Here is a 21,847-nt window from a genome sequence, read left to right on the forward strand (position 1 = left end):
GTCTCTTTGTCCTTGCTCTTCGAAAAAGTTCCAATCATTATGTCAAAATATATTTTTACTTCAGGTTAGAAATTATAGTTAATATCATTCATGCTATTTTTCTTCAAAATAAAATTCAAAAACAAATAGTCCCTCCAATTAATATTTCTTCAAGTCAATCTGTGTTTTTTGTGTGTGAGCTTTTGTTCCTCAAAAGTATTTCAAAGCTCCATCTTAGAATAGAGCTACCTACACTGTTGTGTAAATTGCTTAAACTTTGAGTAAGTTGGAACTATGTAACTAACAATTATGTAGAAGATACTCTACCACTGTTAAAATCAAGCCTTTAGTGTAGTGTGAAAGCGTCTAATTTGGTTACTCATTGAGAAAAAGGCTAACAATTGCCACATAGGGCAATGTCCTTGAAAAAGGCTAAAAATTGCCATACAGGGCAATGATCTCTGCTTTCACAATCACACACAAATGCTTGAGATATACTGTTGGGCAACATATGTAAGTCTCATACACACTGATTGATCTGAGTGAAATATTTTTTTGTGATTGGAATAAATGTTTTGTGATATTTTATTTTGAAAAATAAAAGCATGATTTATATTAAATATATTTTCTAAACCTTATAGTAAAGATGTGTTTTGATATAATGATTGTTTCTTTTTCCACATGCAAGGGCACGAAGACATTGGGCACTAATCAAAATGGGATATTTTCATTTTTTTGGTACATTCGGTTTGTCTTCTTAAAATAATTAAAAATAATAATATATATATATAAATAATATTTCTTTTTGAGGGAAATCAAATCTGCATGTGTCAAAAAGGGTAAGTTGTATCTTAATTATTTTTGTCCTTATCTCATATTTTTTTAAAAAAAGATCAAAAGTTTCCATTTTTGGCTTGTTTCCCAATTTGTGTCGTGCACTATTGTTGGCAGTTATTATTGAGATATTTGGTGGTACTTTCCTAAAAGTGTTTATCCTTTTTAATTGTCAAATAATGGAATTAAAGATCAAATCCCTATCTTTTTCTGTCTTTATATTCGGATTTCCTTGGGCCCATTTCTTCAACTGTCTCCTTTCTTCTCCTTTTTGGTTCTGTGTATTTTCCTTGGTAGTTTTTCTCTCATTCTCGTGCAACAATGGTGAGAACCAGAGGCAGTGGGTCTCGGTCTGTCAAGTCAGCGACTGGTTCGTTGAGTGCATCTCCATCCCTCACTAAGAAGAAAGCTCGGAAGAGTACCTTGTCTCATCCCATCCACATTGATGATTCCATCACCACGAGCAAAGCCGTGGTCATTCCGGACCTTGAAGCCCCCAAAGTTCTGACTGAACCTCCTTCTTCGGCGGCTCCGCTCGCCTCTGTCCCAGGGTCTTCCAAAAGAGGCCGAGCTTCTCCATCAGAGGATGTCTCTGATCATGGTCGTGATTTTGCCAAAGCCCATTCTGATTCCTCAGAGTCACCTGACGTGCTTGCACCCAAGAAGAAAAGAAAGGGTTGGTTCCACTGCTGACGTACTTAGGTGGGATTGGCTTTAAAGAAGGCTATAAATGGAATATAGTTCTTATGGCTAGGTACATCTGGGCTATTGCTACTAAACAGGATTCTCTTTGGGTCAAATGGATAACTAGTGTTTATCTCAAGGGGCAGAATTTCTGGTCTTATCAATTACAATATGATGTAAGCTGGTATTGGCGGAATCTCATCAAGCTGAGAGATATTTTCACTGCTGATATGCTTCAGGCTGCGATGACCAAGGAGAAGCTGAACTTGACTAGTCTGTATGAGCATCTGGTGCACAAAGAGCAGATTCATTTTGACAAGGTGGTTTGGTGTAAGTTGTCTATTCCGAAGCATAGGTTTATTCTCTGGCAAGCAGTGCTAGGTCACCTCCTCACTCGTGACAACTTACTTAAATGTCATATTCAGCTTGAGACTTGCCTTTGTCCTGTCTGTGAATTAGACCAGGAATCACATGATCATTTGTTTTTCAAGTGTCCTTTTTCTCAGCAGGTTCTGTGTGAAGTCCAAACCAGATTGGGGCTTCAGCTTTGGCCTTTTTCTTATTCAGAGTGGCAAGTTTGGATGGAAGGAAGACCAAAGGGCTTGTTACAGAAGATCAGTGCTGCTTTGCTGGCTGCATCAGTGTATTACATTTGGACTAACAGGAATTGGTGAATTTTTGAGGCTTACTCCTGTTTTGTTTTGAAACTTAGTCGCCTGATTCTCTGGGGTATTAAAACTAAGCTAACTGATCTTAGTAGCTCCAAACTCAAAGCTGGCGAGAAGAGATTGATTACTCTTTTTCAGATTATGTAATTGTTTTTTATCTGGTTTCCAGAACTGGTAGTTTGTAATTTGGCTTGATTTGGTGGAATATATTTCTTTTTCTTATAAAAAAAAAAAATCCTATTTTCTATTCATTGAGATCTGTTGACTTTGTATACCATTCCATTGTAAATAAATGATCTTAGCATAGATCTATTGTGGTCTTTTAATTATATAATAATGGAAACAGCAACCCTAGTTGCCCTATTTATATCTGGTTTACTTGTAAGTTTTACTGGGTACGCCTTATATACTATACTACTTTTGGGCAACCCTCTCAACAACTAAGGGATCCATTCGAGGAACACGAGGACTAGTTGAAGTAATGAGCCTCCCAATATCGGGAGACTCATTACTTTCAATTGAGATAATGAAAAATTATTTCATTTTTTAGTTGGAACTTTAGGTGGTTCTCGAAAAAAGATAGCGAAAAAAATGATTCCTAGAGTTGAGACTAAAAGGAATGTATAAACCAATGCTTCCATAGATTCGATCATGGTTTACAATTATAGCTTCCATACCTATTTATTTGAGATCGTCTCCCGAATAAAGAAAGAACAAACCAAGAGTCAAAGAAAAGACATCGATTCAAATCAAGATTTATTTGGTATTCTATATCCCAAAACTAAAGACAAAAAATAACAAAACAATATTCTATCAGACTACTTGTCTTCTTGTAGTTGGATCTCCAAGTTTTTTGAATGCTCCAAATTCTACTTGAGCATCCAAATCTGGGTCAATACCAGCAAAAACATCATATATTGTTGACTAACTTTTTTGCTAACAATTAATTAAACTAAAACTTAAAGAAAAAGATTGAACACGAATTTTTACGTTGTTCAGGTTGTGAATAAACCCTAGTCCACGAGTTATCTGTATTAGGATTACAAGAACTTGCAAAGCTCAAGTTCTCTTGGGTTGCAGGCAGCGTATAAGCTCACTCTTTAAATAAGAATTGAGATCCTTTCACTACAAAAAAGATTGCTTTTGCCGATGCGTTTTTGCGCCAGAAAAAATCAGATTTATGCCGGAAAAAGGTCCTCTGGACTTTGCTGACGTGTTTTTGCATGGACAAAGGCTAAATGTGAAAGTCGGTCGTTAATAGGACTTTTGTCGGCGTAAAACGAACGACGCGGACAAAAGTATCTTTTACCGACTCAAAGCTACGCCGGGAAAAGTAATATTTTTTAATATAAAATTAAAATATATAATAAAAACATTTAAATATTTATGTATGCATAAATATTCTGAATCTAAACGGAAAAGGAATTTTTGTTTACTTATTTTGAAATTCATAAAAATTGAAAAAGTGGAGATGATATTATAAATTCCAAAGTAGAGCATGGTGATAAGTTGCAAGAAACATCTTTGAATTTAATGAATTCAACTAATCTTATTTTCAATTTCTAGTAAAATTTCATCTGGGAACATTAGCTGTCCAAGTGAAATATCACTAAAACGCTTGGCTAACAATCGTTTGCGAGCAAGAAGTTGTTGAGAAACTAGCTTCATTGTTGGTCGATACATTGGTTTGGCATTTAGGCATGCAAATCCCAGCGAAGTAATAAGAACAATATCACTTTCAACAATCCCATTTCTTGGCGGTGATGGGCGATGGTCTATTATTTCAGTCAGCAACATATCTTGAATTGACGATGATGAAGATGACAATGATGACAACAATTCTCCAGGGTGCTTACCCATTAACGTTTCTAGTACCACTACACCAAAGCTATAAACGTCACATTTTTCCGTTATGGCCATGGTGTAGGCAAATTCTACATGTCAGTCACAACAAGATGAAGTATCCTTGAGTTAAAGATTCGAATTTCTTTCCAAATCAATGATATAATTTCACTTCAATACATGTAAGTGTAAAGAATATTAATTTGGCAAGGGAATGGAATGGAAAAAAAGTTACCTGGAGCAATATAGCCGTATGTACCAGCAATCATGGTTCGATTGGAAGTATCGGGATCAAGTAATCTTGCGGTTCCATAATCAGACACAAAAGCCTCAAATTCTGAGTTCAATAAGATGTTGGTGCTCTTTACATCACGATGAACCATTGGAGGAGTGGAATCATGATGCATGTAAGACAATGCATAAGCTATGCCTTTGATGACATTAATTCTCTTACTCCAATCTAATTCCACAGCTTCTAAATCATCGCTGAGAACACAAAACAAGCTTCCTCTTTCCATATACTCGTAAATAAAAAACATGCTTCTTTTGTTCAAACAGAATCCATAGAGTCTTATGATATTTTTGTGACGAATTTTAGTCAACGTTTCTACCTCATTCTCAAAACTCTTTCTGAATGATACTTCTTCTGCCTCTGAACTGTGAAGCTTCTTCAAGGCAACTACTTTGCCACTAGGTAGTTGTGCTCTATATACACTACCGTAACCACCTGTTCCAATGCAATATCGAATGTCAAAATCTTCCGTTGCTTTTAGGATATCTTCAAATGCAATTTTCCCATCATAATTCCATACCGACAATAAATCACCATTTTTTGAAGCTCGTTTAGTAGGTTGGACTTGTCTAGTTTTGAAAAGACACTTATGGGCCAACATGAATAAAATGATCAAACAAAAGACAGAGAAGGCCAAGACGACGCAAATAATGATCGCAACTTGAGGGGTAGACTTGGTAGACTTGCGGGTAGACTTGGGAGTAGACTTGGGGGTAGACTTTGGGCAATGAAGGGGATGGTTGAAAGAAATGATGTTAAGCTCTTTGCCGCCGGTTGGACACTTTAAAAAGTTGTAAGAAAGTTCCAAATACTTTAAGTTTGTCATGCGGGCAAATTCAGAAGGTATGATCCCTGATATGTTGTTATATGACAAGTCCAAGGAATACAGCTTTCTGAGCTTTACAATATTTGAATCCATGGAACCATATATTCTATTTGAACCTAGTAAAAGAACTTCAATTGATTGTAAAGCCGTAAGAATTGGCATAATTGGACAACTGAGGTTGTTGGAACTAACATCCAGAAATGTTAAGTTCTTCAAATTTGCAATTTCTAACGGAATGCAACCAATCAATTGATTTTGGCTAAGGACTAACGACTCTAGGTTTCTTAGTTTTCTAATTTCCACTGGGAGTGGACCGTCAAATTCGTTTGAACTAAGGTCCAACTCCACCAAATTGGTTAGATCACCCAAAGCCGGAGGTATGGAACCATTGATTTTGTTGTGGGAAAATGATAGGGAAGTCAATCTGTTCAGCTGGAATATACTGGATGGGAGGTGTCCTTGGAGCCTGTTGTCAGACAGGTCAAGAGAAACCATGTTCTTCAGCTTTCCTAAATCAATTGGAATAGACCCATTAATTTGATTAGATGACATATGTAGATGAGTGAGGTTGGAAAAAAGAGCAATAGTTGAAGGAATTGAACCGCTAAAATGGTTATAGCTGAAATTTAATGCAATAAGATTCTTTAAACTACCCAATTCTCTTGGAATAGAACCATTTAGGTCATTAGAAGAAAGATCAAACACCATCAACCTGGAGAGGTTGGCAATTGAAAGAGGTAATTGGCCTGTTAGATAATTTTTGGAAAGGTGAAGGTGGGTGAGCTTTGGAAGAGTACCTATGTGGGATGGAATAACTCCATAAAGCCCGGCACAGGAAAGACTCAGATGGACTAAGTTTGGAAAGCAAGACCAGTTGAATTTCTCCAATAACCAGATTGGACAATATTCACAATATTCACAATAATACTGAGAAAGAGTAATTTGAGTAATCTGTCCAGCGGGGTCGCAAGTGATACCTGACCAATTGCAATATTGGGTTGCATTGTCGACAGAGTCGTGGCTGCACCACCCACTTAGCAGCAATGAAAGCACTTCTTGTTGATCTCTGGGGTACGGTGAAGCTTGAACTAAGACATTGGCTGCATAGACTAGTCCTACAATAATGAGTATTAAAGTGGAGGATTTCATGGTTTACAGAGATGAGTGAGTGACTGCTTCCACGGTCAGCTTGAACTTGAAGACGTTATTATATACTACGGCCACACTGTCATTCTTATTGACTTTTAATTTATATATTTTACTTTATCTCATATGATATGATGAGTTTTTCAACATCATAATAAAATATTGGCTGGACATGGGGCATGCAATCAACATCAACAGCGAGCCTAAAGTTCATTTCATTACAAACTTAAAGTACTGAAGCCAATTTTTCCATTTTCAAAATTAACTTTGCATTGAATGATGATGATTTTAATTGGACAATCAATTGACAAAAAAGTGAGCTAATAAATAGAGAGAAAATGTTCTTTGACAGGGAAGGGGCTACTTCCACTTCAATGGCTCCAACGTGAAGGGCTCGGGCAATACTACTTTTCAATGTTCATCAACCATTACTGCAACTAACTAAATTGAAATATAGCAAACTAAATAACTACTTGGCCCCAATGAAGCTTTCGAGTTGACTGGCTTTAAATTCCATGCTATCATGTTTCCGATGAAGTTCGTAGATGCAAAACCATATACATACATATATATATGTGTGCTTTGGCTACCCCTCTCCTCTATAATTAAAATTAGCATTTTTTTTTACAGCATCTTTTGATATCACTTATTCATTTCAATTGAGATAATAATATGGCAGTTTATGAAATGGCTATCGCATATTAAAATAAATAATTTTTTTTTTCAAAAGTTGTTTCAAATATGTTAATTAGTTATTATGTTTTAAATCATTTTGAAATATTTTGGTGACAATATATAATGCAACCATAGACCAAATATATCTTTTTTATAAAGTGTGTAGATAAATGAAATTTTTAGTTTTCACAGTTTTTTTAGTTAACTATAACAAAATATTCTTATATTTAACAAAATATTTTTATATTTAAAAATAAATTGGAAACATAACTTAAACTTAAATGAAATTAAATAAATGAAAAATTAAACAAATTAAAATATGATATTTTTGAAATATTTTACAATAATAATTATTTAAAAATAATAAAACCATATATTTTATAACTTAAATAAAATTTAATTAAACTTAAACTTAAACTTAATATTATATTAAACATATAATATATAATCTTTTTTTCACTCAAAATTCAAAAACTAGAACAAACATAAACTAAAAAAAAAGATATTTTTTATAATATTTTATAATAATTTAAATAATTAAATCACATTTATTTAAAAATAATAAAGATATACATATTATTTTTTTTTATCTTATAAATTTGTGTGATAGTTTGCATTTTATCAAGTGGTTGAAGCTCTTTTTCTTCATTGAATTCACCAAAGGACAATCTGAGATAATTCTGCTTAGTTGAGAGAGATTCTGTAATGTTAAATATCATGTGTAGACATTTGTTGTAATAAACTTTTTCGAGTTCTGATATTCCTTGAGTTTTATGCTTTGGTTTAGTTTTTAAAGTTACTTGACACTACCCAGATGGATTTTTTAGTTGTTTCATTCTAATTGGTTCAATATAGACTACTGAGCTTTTTGTTTTGTTTTATTTTCTGTTCTGCTTTTTCTTTCTTACCATTTGTTCTAGATTCTGAGAACATATAACATTCTCCTGACACAACATAGAATTTTCATATTTCTTTATATTTGTTTGCTGCTTTCTCAGAAATGGCTCTCTGTTTGTGCTATCTAATTTAGATATTGCTAAGTCAAATTTACTAACAATGACATGCTATGCAAAATGTCTTTGGATTTGGATTGGATAGAATGCTCACATATTAAAGTCATAGCTGAGATCTCAGCTTCAAGAACAGACCTTTTGGATTGATTAGCTAGAGAGAAATGAGTTCTGAGATTTTACAAAAGCATTGATTTAGTTATTATAATTGGATTAGATGAAATTGGAACTTTAAAGTGTAGTGAGAGTATACACATTAATCTATCTTTGTTACATGAAGTTAGTTCTAAACTGATATCAGTAACATACCAGGATAGCTTTATCATAACAGAAATACCTAATTTAATTTGACTACCTTATCTTACCACCATTGATATATAAAACTCCAAGCTTTTAAGATCTTATTTGCAAACGACTCTCCCTCTCTCTTTCTCTCTGCTTTCTTCTTCTTGCACTCTTCCACTTACATTATAAACTTGTTATCATAATCTCACTCTCCCTGCCATTCTCTTTAATACCAAACTTAACCACCTTCAAATGTGAATGGTAATGATGATCAGTCTCTATTTTCTGTTATCATCATACACAAAACAAGATAATTCAAGAAATTTTCAGTGAACGAGCGGATGAATTACAAAATAAATACTTTTGTTCAGAATCAGAAGATGGAAATGGCCGCCATTACCAATCTCAAGATTTTTCCGAAGCTGAAGAGCAACAAGCGATTCGGATCGACGAGTTAGTGCTTTAGAATCCAATTAAGTTGGAGTGGTAATATTAGGACATTTGATAGAATAAACTCTTTCTTTTGTTTAGTTTTGTTATGCTTTAATTTCCATGTCATGATGATTTGTAACGTTGGCTCTAGGAGATTCTGTTCATTGTTTTTCTTCTTTGTGGTTTCTGTGTTATGATAACAATTTACCATAGCACATTAATATTATTTAAACATTTTAATAAACTCATTGATATAGTACAAAAGCCATTTGTGGATTCATTCCATTTATTTAAACATTTTAACAACTCATTTATGCAATTTTAAACATTTTGAGTTATGGTCAACATGACACACATTTTGTATATTTTTCAAGCAGTAAGTTTTTCCACTGCTTGGATCTGATTCAGCTAAAAGGAGATTAAGCCCTTTAGGGGGCTAGAAGTGCAGTCACTAATTCTGGAATTGTTACTGATCCAAGGTGGAGATTTGTTAGTTATTTGGCTCAGTCAACATTCTTTTATAACAGCCTTCTAATTTTTTATAATTCTGTTTTGACAGTTAGTCTTGTAATAGTCGGTTGTATATTATTTAGAATACCAGAAACACTGAGATAATACTTGTAATTTGAGAGAATCTGTACTTGAGAGAGAGTAGTGAGATCTGTACTCAAAGAAAGTTGGAATTTATAAAAGTGACTGGCCGTGGATGTAGGTTAGAGTTGTCTTGGCTCTAATTCGAACCACGTAAAAGACTGTTTTTTTTCAGTTCTATTTAACTGATTTGTTTGCGAGTTCTTGTTATTTGATACTTGCATTTTAGTTGTGAATCTTGAAGGCTTGGTTTCTGTGGTGTACTTCTTTCTTGCCTTAACACTTATGATGGGCAGTCACTATGTTTTAAAGCTGGGGGTTTCACAATGCTCAAATCAAAGAACTCTATATTGTAACAGCGGAAAACTTAAGAAGGGTGACAGTGGAAGACAAAACATTGTTTCATCTCTTTTTTTTGTGGTTGGACAATTGCAAATTACTGAAGGAAATACCATCAGGAATTGAACGCCTAAGAAACCTCCAACAACTTTATTCTTATAATTTGTTGGAAGATGAGGCCAAGCTCTTGAGAAGTTTTTGTGGCTTATAAAACTAACGAACAGTTCTGAGATTGTATAAAAGCATTGTTTTAGTTTCATAATTGGATTAATTGTCTATAGAATTAAAATTTAAGGTGGTTAAATTCAAACTTTAAAGACTTAAGTATAGTGAGTAGTATAAACATTAATCTTTTTACATGATCTTAGAAACTTAATCAATCATTCTAAATTATTCTCAGTAGCATACAAGGCAATGCTGGGCTGTCAAAATGGTAGTTTTCCAGACCAAACATGTTTGTCAAATCAAAATAGCAAGAGCATTCAAGTCTTTGTTTTGTTCAACTTTTTATCAACAATGGAGGACTTGGAATCAAAACCAGAGGATTTTAAGTTCGAGAAAGAACAAGCAAATCAGATCAATGAGTTGGGTGCTTTCGAATCTAACTAAGTTATAATAGTAATTAGAACATTCATGTAGTAAACTTTCTTTTTTAAACCTTTTTTTTTCGGTTATGCCTTTAATTTCCATGTCAAGATTTGTAACATTGGTGTTTGGAGATTCTATTCATTGCTTTCCTTCGTTGTGGTTTCTGTGTTATGATAATATTTGATCTTTTTTTTACTCTTGTGGTGTCCCCAAGCCACTGATATTTGATCTGCCATGTCTAACCAAAATTTTGCCACAGATTGGACTTTTGCAATTCTCAAATTTGAATCTAGCAGAACAACACAAAGAAAAATAAGGGTAAAAAAGGTGTGATGAAATGGGAGAGAAGAACCTAGCCAAAGAACTTCAATTGATTGTAAAGCCGTAAGAATTGGCATAATTGGACAACTGAGGTTGTTGGAACTAACATCCAGAAATGTCAAGTTCTTCAAATTTGCAATTTCTAATGGAGTGCAACCAATCAATTGATTTTGGCCAAGGACTAACGACTCTAGGTTTCTTAGTTTTCTAATTTCCACAGGGAGTGGACCATCAAATTCGTTTAACTAAGGTCCAACTTCCCCAAATTGGTTAGATCACCCAAAGCCGAAGGTATGGAACCATTGATTTTGTTGCAGTGTATTTTTAAAAAAGTAATATTTTTTAATATAAAATTAAAATAAATTATAAAAATATTTAAATATTTATGTATGCATAAATATGCTGAATCTAAACGGAAAAGGAATTTTTGTTTACTTTTGAAATTTATAAAAATTGAAAAAGTGGAGATGATATTATAAATTCCAAAGTAGAGCATGGTGATAAGTTGCAAGAAACATCTTTGAATTTAATGAATTCAACTAATCTTATTTTCAATTTCTAGTAAAATTTCAGCTGGGAACATTAGCTGTCCAAGTGAAATATCACCAAAACGCTTGGCTAACAATCGTTTGCGAGCAAGAAGTTGTTGAGAAACTAGCTTCATTGTTGGTCGATTCATGGGTTTGGCATTTAGGCATGCAAATCCCAGCGTAGTAATAAGAACAATATCACTTTCAACAATCCGATTTCTTGGCGGTGATGGGCGATGGTCTATTATTTCAGTCAGCAACATATTTTGAATTGACGATGATGAAGATGACAATGAGGACAAAAATTCTCCAGGGTGCTTACCCATTAGCGTTTCTAGTACCACTACACCAAAGCTATAAACGTCACATTTTTCCGTTATGGCCATGGTGTAGGCAAATTCTACATGTCAGTCACAACAAGATGAAGTATCCTTGAGTTAAAGATTCGAATTTCTTTCAAAATCAATGATTTAATTTCACTTCAATACATGTAAGTGTAAAGAATATTAATTTGGCAAGGGAATGGAATGGAAAAAAAGTTACCTGGAGCAATATAGCCGTATGTACCAGCAATCATGGTTCGATTGGAAGTATCGGGATCAAGTAATCTAGCGGTTCCATAATCAGACACAAAAGCCTCAAATTCTGAGTTCAATAAGATGTTGGTGCTCTTTACATCACGATGAACAATTGGAGGAGTGGAATCATGATGCATGTAAGACAATGCATAAGCTATGCCTTTGATGACATTAATTCTCTTACTCCAATCTAATTCCACAGCTTCTAAATCATCGCTTAGAACACAAAACAAGCTTCCTCTTTCCATATACTCGTAAATCAAAAACATGCTTCTTTTGTTCAAACAGAATCCATAGAGTCTTATGATATTTTTGTGACGAATTTTAGTCAACGTTTCTACCTCATTCTCAAAACTCTTTCTGAATGATACTTCTTCTGCCTCTGAACTGTGAAGCTTCTTCAAGGCAACCACTTTGCCACTAGGTAGTAGTGCTCTGTATACACTACCGTAACCACCTGTTCCAATGCAATATCGAATGTCAAAATCTTCCGTAGCTTTTAGGATATCTTCAAATGCAATTTTCCCATCATAATTCCATACCGACAATATATCACCATTTTTTGAAGCTCGTTTAGTAGGTTGGACTTGTCTAGTTTTGAAAAGAAACTTATGGGCCAACAGGAATAAAATGATCAAATAAAAGGCAAAGAAGGCCAAGATGACGCAAATAATGATCTCAACTTGAGGGGTAGACTCACCATTAATTTGATTAGATGACATATGTAGATGAGTGAGGTTGGAAAAAAGAGCAAAAGTTGAAGGAATTGGACCGCTAAAATGGTTATGGCTCAAATTTAATGCAATGAGATTCTTTAAACTACCCAATTCTCTTGGAATAGAACCATTTAGGTAATTATAAGAAAGATCAAACACCATCAACCTGGAGAGGTTGGCAATTGAAAGAGGTAATTGGCCTGTTAGACAATTTTTGGAAAGGTGAAGGTGGGTGAGCTTTGAAAGAGTACCTATGTGGGATGGAATATCTCCATAAAGCCCGGCAGAGGAAAGATTCAGTTAAATTTCTCCAATAACCAGAGTTCACAATATTCACAATAATAAAGAGTAATTTGAGTAATCTGTCCAACGGGGTCACTGTCATTCTTATTGACTTTTAATTTATATATTTTACTTTATCTCATATGATATGATGAGTTTTTTAATCAACATCATAATAAAATATTGACTGGACATGGGGCATGCAATCAACATCAACAGCGAGCCCAAAGTTCATTTCATTACAAGCTTAAAGTAGTGAAGCCAATTTTTCCATTTTCAAAATTAACTTTGCATTGAATGATGATGATTTTAATTGGATAATCAATTGACAAAAAAGTGTGCAAGCTAATAAATAGAGAGAAAATGTTATTTGACACGGCATTTGACACTGTATCACTGGAGTATTGCACTTGGTCTGGTATCACGGTATTTGACACGGCAGATAAGATTCTACATTCTACGTGCACGTGAAAGATAAAATTCTCTTCAATGACTCCAACGTGATTGAAGGGCTCGGGCAATGCTACTTTTCAATCTTCATCAACCATTACTGCAACTAACTAAATTGAAATATAGCAAACTAAATAACTACTTGGCCCCAATGAAGCTGTCGAGTTGACTGGCTTTAAATTCCATGCTATCACGTTTCCGATGAAGTTCCAGGATCTTTCCATGTTCTTTCTTCGTAGATGCAAAACCACATACATACATATATGTGTGAATATAAGCTTTTTTACAAAGTGTTATAATAGCTAATACTAAAAAGCGGGAGAGTGAAAATCTGAATATATGATGAAATAACTAGTTCAAGTTTATCTTTTTGAACTGTTACCTTTCAAGCGGGAGAGTGAAAAAAAAGGCGGTACCTTTTGAGGAAAGCCTGCTGCTAAATACTAAAATGTTAAAAAAAATAATTATCTTTTTGAAAAGTCTCATTTAGACTCTCATTTAGTTTCCTTTGTAGCCTTCCATTCGGTAATCTGTCAAAGTCCCTTTCTCCTCCAATCGACCATCATTCTTTCTCTCTTGGTATCAATCTCTCTACTTGGGTAAGTAAGATCTCTCAATGTTTCATATTTGTGAAATGTAGGGGTTTATTTATTTTCCATAAATAAAATTTATGGGTATGGGTATGGGTATGGTATAATCTGAACTTTGAATTAGTGCTTCTCATTGGGACATGTACAATACTTTTTATAAATATTATTGAATTATACAACATATAGGTGGTGGTAGTTAGGTAATAACACCAAATGTGACATATGGCTGATATTTTTCTCTATTTAGAAGAAGCACTTTTAAAATTTATTTAATATTGAATTGAGTAATATACTATGTGGTGATATACACAAATATTTTCTCCAGTACAAGTTCCATGCTTCTATCCAAGTTATTGAACATAGATTTAATAAGTTTGCTAGCTATTGATGAAAAAAGTATTAAAATTTAATGATAGTGCTTAGTGCATGGAACCTCATGCCAATAATCATATTTTATTACATATATATTATATCTTTTATTACATAAGTTTGCTTAGTGTATTTTAGTTTATGGAGAAATTGTCAAAATACATGAATAGATATACATGAATATATATATAAGACCGTGCTATTATTTTGATCATTTCTCCAAGTTTCATTGTAATTTCTTTAGTTCAGTTTGATTTTTTTTTTGTGCATATCCAAAATGAATTGCATATTTCATAGGCCTCCTGGAGTAATATACCCTTCAATGGTGGCATTGGAGGTAGTGACTGGAAGCTTGGTCGAATTTGGTTTTGAGGATATGTAAACACAACTTTTTTATTAGAGTTTAAATTGCAATTTATTAATTTGTTAGTTATGCTTAGTTTTTGGTCCTGTAGTGTTGGTTGATAATTTTACATATTAGATTTCTTTTACTCTTACATTTGATACTTAAATGGTTGAAACCAAACTGGAGTATTGTAAATAAGGTTAATCATATTACCACTGTCAAATACACTTAATTAAATAGATAATAATGTTCCTCTCTAATTTTCTGTGACATTACTGCATAGATTGCTGATATTTGATTTATAGGGAATGCCTCGATTTAAGACCCAACTAAATGGAACTAAATAATGGAGCAATATATAGTAGGCATAATTCAACATGTTTTTTTGGACTCTTCAAGGTTCTTGGTAAGACATCTTAGTTGCCTATTATGTTAGAGTGTGTTTACTCTTCTTAGTGGCTCTTTAGTTTTCTGTTATGGTTGTTATAAGTAGTTAAACTACTTTCTCAATTGATCTCTTGTATAAATACTCTCTTGTACAAATTACTTGGTCAACAATAATACTTCTTCTTTCCATAAAGATTTTACTCTGTTTCGTTAGAATTAATAGTTCTAACATTTTTTTTGGATTATAATCATTCAAATTTTAGTAAATTTTGAATATTAAAATATGTTGTCATTTCACATGTCATTAATGTGTTGTAACTTCTAGATGAGAATTACATATATATGTTGCAATAAAGATTTGATGTATGAGTTATTTTAAGTGGAACTTGATAAATCTCTAATTTTTTTCAATTTTCAGCTTGTCTGGTGAAAGAATTAATCTAACATGAGGAAAATTAATATAAGCTTATATAATGGCTTGTATTGAGGTGAAAAGAGAAATATATTTATATTGTGGCTGTCATTTGTGTTTGAAAGAAATGAAAAAAAATCAAGAGTATTTTCTAATGACAAATATTATTAGAGAGTGTATACGTATATGGTTTGTTAATCTATACATTTATGTTTATAGAAATTTATTTTGATTAGCTCTGTGTTTTCCCCTGTGTTTATTTTTAGTGAAGAATGTATTGCTTTTCCTTTTGTTTCATCCTTTTGGCCGTCTTTGCCTAAGTTTGACTTGTATTTTCTTAACTTTGTTTGCTTTTTTGCTGGTATTTAATTATATGATATTGTACTGGATGAATGAGATGCTACCTCTAGGTTTTTGCTTCTCTACTTTTGAAAGTCATCTGGCAAATTTTGCTTTGTGACAACTATTATTTTTTAATGTGATTTCTTTACCCCCTTATTGCAATCTTTACTTATTACTTTTTTTTTGTGTTGCATGAAATGAGAATGCAAGGATGCATGCAATATTGATTCCACATAGTTGGGGAGAATCCTTTTCTTGTTGTTTTAGCACTCATAGCTTGCAAATTACTTATCCTTTTTGGTATTTTGCTTAAACACAGTCTTAGCTATATTGTATGCACGCTAGAGACAGTGGTATGCTCGCTGAGATGGTTAGAGACAGTGGTTGTCACCAGCTTAGAAAGTTTACATTAGTATATAGAAGAGATAAGAAGATACATTCTTGTTAGTATAAGGTTATCAAAGTTTACCAGCTTAAAAGACAGTGGTTGTCAAATATAATATGTCATATATTGAATTGAGGCAGAAATGAGCATAGACTTGTTAGTATAAGGTTATCAATATTGAGTGTTGTTTTGGTTTGGTCATATAGTATCTAATTCTGGTAGAGGAACTTGAAAAAGAGATAGTTTTGAACAATTTGTTTGTAGCAATATTCAACTAGGATTGGGATGAAAATCAGTTTATGTTTTGTTGTTGAGTTGTGTATTTTGTTTGAGTGATCTTGAGAACTTAGAGAGAATGAGATTATTAATTAGTATTTGTATCTTAGATTATAGTTTCCTCCTCTTTCTCTTAGATGATCATTGCTCTGACTTTCTCATCCAAATTTTCAACTTCTAGAACTACACGGATTCATCATGGTGAAATTCTGGTTTTGGTTGTGTTCAACTTCTAGAACTACATGGAATGGAAGTCTTGTTTTTTCTTTTCTTTCTAAAATGGGAATTCTCTTTTTGGACTGTTTATGATGTTGTGTTCTTTTCTTTCTAAACTGGAAGTCTTGTTTTTTATGGACTGTTTATGATGCTCTGTCAAGTACACCCCATAATCCCTTTTTCCTTTTCGAACTGCTGTAGGCCATGATGATGAACATTGAAATTCCGTTTTTTATGATTACCAACTTAATTATTCAAATTAAATAATTAATTGTTGAACTGTTACAGAAATGTTTAAACAGATACAAAGACTGTTTGAACAGAAACCAGATATGTTTAAACAGTTTGTGACTAGAAGATAAAAACGAACATAAAGTAAAGAACACACGAATTTTTACGTGGTATCAGCAATCTTTGCAGATTGCTACTAGTCCACGAGGCCACACCCAGAGAATGAAATTTATTAGAAGAATATCTAAACGATTACAAAACCAAATTGACTTATACAAATAAAGACTCCCTCTTGAATTTGTCGCAACTGTTGTAATCTAAACTCCTAATCAAATTTCTAAAGTGCTAAGATCTTGAACTCCCTTCAAATCATAACACTTGCACTTTTCCTCCCGAAAAGTGACTCACGAACAAGACTTCTCCCGAATCTTGATGACCAATGTCCAAGTGTGTTCAACCTGCACAATTAACACAAAGAAAACAATACAGAAGTACACTGTAATAAACCACTAAGAACTTGCTGGACTCAAGTTCTTCACATAATAAAAAATCTCTAAAACTTGAAAAATATTTGGAAAATAATACACCAAGAGAGATTATCAAAAACCAACGACTTAAGGATGATTATATACTGTTTAGAATCCCTTTAGGTTGTGGAAAACAAATCAGAAATCAAACAGCCCATAAATGGAAAATCTTCCAAAACAGGAAAGTCGGAATCTGTTCAAACAGACTGGAAATCCGTTCAAACAGATTCATTGAACCTGGACAGTGTTTCAACCCAGTTTCCTTAAATAAATAAGGAAACAATATATCCTTTATGATTGCAAGCTGTACACGATTTCTGGGCAACCAAATCAGATAAACAAAATAAATACTAATAATTTCCATTTCAAGAAAAAAATATTCTTTTATAGGAAAATATATATATTTATTTTATTAACACATAAATAAAAATCTGAATATAGAAAGACATATTTCATCAAAACAAGTAACTACCCATTTTCGAAATTCACCACAAAATATTACAAAAGAGGAAACTACTAATTTCAAAAATACCCTTTTAATTAATTTTGTCTTTATTATCAAAAATGGCAATAAAAGATTTTGCAATCTCCCCCTTTGGCAATTTGATAGACAAAATTAATTCAAAAAACCTGCAACACAAATGTTAGTGATAAGTAAAGAGAAAGAACTCCCCCTGCAAACATGCATGAACTTATAACAAACATGTAAATAAACTAGATTTAACTCCCCCTCAAAATAAGAAGGTCCAGAGTTAAACAAACAAACAATCAAACAGGTTTTGGAAATCTACTCTCCCCCTTTGTGTCTTTCAAAGTAGCCAAAGAACCATAAAACTAAAACAAGAGTAGCAATGTTTAATGGACAAAAACGAAAATAAGACTAAACAGTTGGAGCTTTTGACAGAGATTGAACAGCCTCCAACACAGAACGTTGCAGTCCTTCAATTGACATCACTCGAGCAGTTAGAGAATCAACAGAGGCTCGAACAGCAGCTATTTCTGATGCAACAAGTCCTGAATCTGTGGCAACAGAGGAGGAGGCATGAGGAATGTCATCCGAGGCGATCTTCAGAGATTGGGGCTTGACTTTCTTGGAGGACGGAGCAGCAGTGGCTTCAGTAGGAGGGGCAAAGGCTTTGTAGGAAGTAGCAGTAGTTGGGGCCACCAAGTCTTCTTGATCACGTTGGAGGTCTTGTTTCTGCATACTCAACACTTTATAAATAACTTGAGGAAAAGGAAGATTCAAGTTTTTCCTGTTACCTTTGCGAAACCCAATGATTTGATCATGAATAACCGAAGCCAAATTTATACCAATACTGGTCCCCACCTTGTACAAAAATGATGCCATATCAAAAGAGATAGTGGCGGTGTGAGAAGTGGGCTTCCAATTTGTTGTGGCAAACTTATGGAGAACAGCATAAGTGTAGGTGAGATTGGAGACCGAGATGACTGTATTAGATGGCCATATCATTTTTTGACCTACCAACTCAGTGATAACCATGTCCTTGTCAAGAGAGGCACCATCAACATCATCCTTGACATCAAGGGGAAGATGCAAAGCAAGAGCAATGTCTTGAGGAGAAAAAGAGAACCATGGCCCCTAACAAACACTTTGTTATACAGAGGAGATGAAGGTTCAATAATTTCATTAGTAAGATTGGCATAGAATTCCTTGACTATTCTATCCACAAAACCAGAAAATTTAACCAAAGAACCTGTCCATTGTCGATCTTGAAGCATTGTTAGCACACCAAAAGGACGATGATCACTCAAGACATAATTTCTTTCAATGATAAATTTTCGTTGAGCATACAGAACCATATCACGTGCATTATCATTATAGCAAAAAATGGAAGAATAAGGTTTGAAATTTACACCTGAATGTTTTGGTGAAGGTGTAGAACCAGAAAGAGGTTTCTTCCCTTTATCTTTGGATGGCAAATGAGATGCAATGTGGTCTGAGTCAGATTCGGCTTCGTGTTCAGAGGGGATAGTGTCTTCTTTTTCTGGCTCATCAGACTCAGCCTCTGATTCGGCAATGTCAGGAACCGTTTCATTAGACAATGTGGTATCATGAGTTGCTTCAGATTCTGACTTATCTTCCTCAGGATCTGATTCGGAGGAGGACAATGAAGGGGGATGAGCCTTCAATTTTTTCTTGGCAGCAGACAAAGGAGAAAGAGACGCGTCCAACCCCAATTTCCTTTTGGGAGTCACAGAATTTTTCTTGGACTGACTCGGCTTCAAGGGCAATTTGAGCAACCCAGCAGCAGCAGCTTTGGAAGAGGAGGAAACAAATATCGATTTTGCCCTAGCCTCCAAAGACGAATCAAACGGAAGAGGAGAATGGTCCTTGGCTCGAGAGGGCACCACCACTTCAGATGGTGGTGCAATAATGTCAGCAGAGATATCTGGAAACACCATAGGATGTTCATGAGAGAGCGAAAACACCTTCTTGCGAGCCTTGGATTTGCAGGACTTTCCAACATATTGGGGAGCTGTTGGAACAGAAGGAGGCGCCGTTGACACAGACGGAGGAGGCGAAGGAGATGGCACCTTTCGGGATTGAGAAACAGGGATCTTCTTGGAGGAGGCACCACGAGTTCTCACCATTTTTTCTCTGAAAAACAGAAAGCACTTACAAGAGAATGAGAGAGAAAAAAAATGAGAAGGAGAAGAAATAACTGAGTGAAGTCGTGGGTGAGAGGAAAAAAGGTAATGGCATGCCTTTTTAAATAACTTACTTACCCAAAATGAATACCCACGGCAAAAAGAGGTTTCCCTTTTTTTATTAAAAAATTGTTTTAATTAACCAAGAAAAGGAAACAATCTACACGATTCACATACAACTTTCCTTTTTTTTTTATTAAAAAAATCTGTTTATAAAAATGTAATATGTATTAACACCCAAACCAAAAAAAAGGTAACCAGAAACAAATACCCCACACGATCTCCTCAATGACTTTTTCCCTTTTTTTTTAAAAAAAATTCTAAATAAAGTACAAGACAATAAAGATACAAATCATGATATTCCAAAATGAGAAAGAAGTCAAAAATAAATTCCTTGGAGACAAAGAATATATTAAATCACATAATTAAATGCATAATTTCTAATAATCACCACAATGATTCGGTTCACCAAGAATTTCCTTGCCAAATTATTATTTTTTATTATCATTTTTTTTTATTTCATATATATGAACAAAAATAAAAACTCAACCCAAAAAAATCTGCTTTGATCAAAGAGAGTCATCCTGATAAGAATAAAATCAAGCAAATGAAAATAAGTGTTAGTGTAAACCAAAGATAAGAACCCTTGTGAAAATGAAAGATTAGAAAGAATATTCGAGAGAAATAAAACACAATTCAGTCACAAGGACATATTCTTAAGTGAATCAATCAACATGTATGAGTCTTACACACATTTTTTTTTTTTTTTATAAACTGTGTACAATTTTTTATTGCATTGTTTCAAGCATAAGTGTGTGACAGTGTATGCAAGGAAACATTGCCCAATGACAAATAAGTCTTTTTCGAAATTAAAATAATTGTAACCCATGAAGACGCTGTCACACTACACCAGTGGTAGCCCTTTTCTATGGTAGTGTATCCTCTTCATAACTCCGAATTACAAAGTTCCAACTTACTCAAAAGACGGCTTTCACACATTGATGTAGGTAGCTCTATTCTTGCACAGGAGCTTGAAACAATGCTACACAAAAGGAAGCTCAAACATTAAACATTGATTAATTTACTCGAATATGCCTAGGAGGAATTGATTAAATTTCTCTCAAGAATATATAACCAAAGATTCATAAACACAAGACAGATTATCCAGCTTGACACACAACAAAATTTTCAAATTGATTGACAATTTTCTTAAAAAATAACACACATTAGATCAAGCGGACAACACCATAACAAGAAAATTTAAAGAGAACAAACCCCCAAAGATTTTCGGAGGAAATCAAAGCGAACCGAATCAAGAGCTTTAGTGAAAATATCTGCAATCTGTTTATGTGTTTCAATATATTCCAAGACAAGAACTTTATTTTCAACTAATTCTCTTATGAAATGATGACGAATATCAATATGTTTAGTACGGGAATGTTGCACAGGATATTTTGAAATATTAATTGCACTTGTATTATCACAAAAAATAGTTAAAGTGTCAAGATCAAACCCATAATCCATCATCATTTGCTTCATCCACAAAAGTTGTGCACAACAACTTCCCGCTGCAATGTATTCGGCCTCAGTTGTTGAGAGAGAAATAGAATTATGTTTCTTGCTGTGCCAAGAGACAAGATTATTTCCCAAGAAGAAACATCCTCCACTAGTGCTTTTTCTGTCATCAGTGTTACCTGCCCAATCAGCATCACTAAAACACACTAGATTAGGGTTAGTTTCTTTTGAATACCAAATACCATAATCAGTAGTCCCATGAACATATCGAATGATTCTTTTGACAGCTGCAACATGAGACTTCATGGGATTTCCTTGGTACCTGGCACACACACCAACACTATAACTCAAATCAGGTCGACTAGCAGTGAGATAAAGAAGACTACCAATCATGCTCCTATACAGTGTAGGATCCACTTTGACACAATTTTCATCTTTGGATAGCTTCACAGTCGTTCCCATTGGTGATTTGGCAATCTTTGAACTTTCAAGTCCAAACTTTTTCACCAAGTT

At 33.9% G+C, this 21,847-nt stretch overlaps 3 protein-coding genes and 1 long non-coding RNA gene across 7 annotated transcripts; 1 reads left to right on the top strand and 3 right to left on the bottom strand.

Annotated features, from left to right (window-relative positions):
• Window positions 1-3,622: 3,622 nt before the first annotated feature.
• LOC133824389 (MDIS1-interacting receptor like kinase 2-like) lies at window positions 3,623-6,312 on the bottom strand. Of its 3 annotated transcripts, XM_062257271.1 has the most exons (3): window positions 6,103-6,310; window positions 4,243-4,734; window positions 3,623-4,099 (listed from the first exon to the last, which is right to left on the bottom strand). In XM_062257271.1, the coding sequence occupies exons 1-3, from the start codon at window positions 6,272-6,274 to the stop codon at window positions 3,705-3,707; spliced, it is 1,059 nt and encodes a 352-aa protein (XP_062113255.1). In that variant the 5' UTR covers window positions 6,275-6,310; the 3' UTR covers window positions 3,623-3,704. The 3 variants fall into 3 exon arrangements, with proteins under 3 accessions (XP_062113255.1, XP_062113253.1, XP_062113254.1); XM_062257269.1 differs by having other exon boundaries at window positions 4,243-6,311; XM_062257270.1 differs by having other exon boundaries at window positions 3,915-4,053; window positions 4,243-6,312.
• A 4,653-nt stretch (window positions 6,313-10,965) lies between these two features.
• On the bottom strand, window positions 10,966-12,654 carry LOC133824390 (MDIS1-interacting receptor like kinase 2-like). The gene is made up of 2 exons (XM_062257272.1): window positions 11,586-12,654; window positions 10,966-11,442 (listed from the first exon to the last, which is right to left on the bottom strand). The coding sequence occupies exons 1-2, from the start codon at window positions 12,496-12,498 to the stop codon at window positions 11,048-11,050; spliced, it is 1,308 nt and encodes a 435-aa protein (XP_062113256.1). The 5' UTR covers window positions 12,499-12,654; the 3' UTR covers window positions 10,966-11,047.
• Window positions 12,655-13,370: 716 nt separating this feature from the next.
• Window positions 13,371-14,953, top strand: LOC133824392 (uncharacterized). 2 transcript variants are annotated; one of them, XR_009888517.1, is made up of 2 exons: window positions 13,371-13,667; window positions 14,325-14,953. It is a non-coding gene; the product is annotated as an uncharacterized LOC133824392 (long non-coding RNA). The 2 variants fall into 2 exon arrangements; XR_009888518.1 differs by having other exon boundaries at window positions 14,679-14,953.
• Window positions 14,954-18,029: 3,076 nt separating this feature from the next.
• LOC133825736 (uncharacterized) lies at window positions 18,030-19,762 on the bottom strand. The gene is made up of 2 exons (XM_062258641.1): window positions 18,857-19,762; window positions 18,030-18,749 (listed from the first exon to the last, which is right to left on the bottom strand). Exons 1-2 carry the CDS (start codon window positions 19,760-19,762, stop codon window positions 18,030-18,032), a joined length of 1,626 nt encoding a protein of 541 aa, XP_062114625.1.
• Between the last annotated feature and the right edge of the window lie 2,085 nt (window positions 19,763-21,847).

Source organism: Humulus lupulus, chromosome 3 (assembly GCF_963169125.1).
Source record: "Humulus lupulus chromosome 3, drHumLupu1.1, whole genome shotgun sequence".
Classification (NCBI taxonomy): Eukaryota; Viridiplantae; Streptophyta; class Magnoliopsida; order Rosales; family Cannabaceae; genus Humulus; species Humulus lupulus.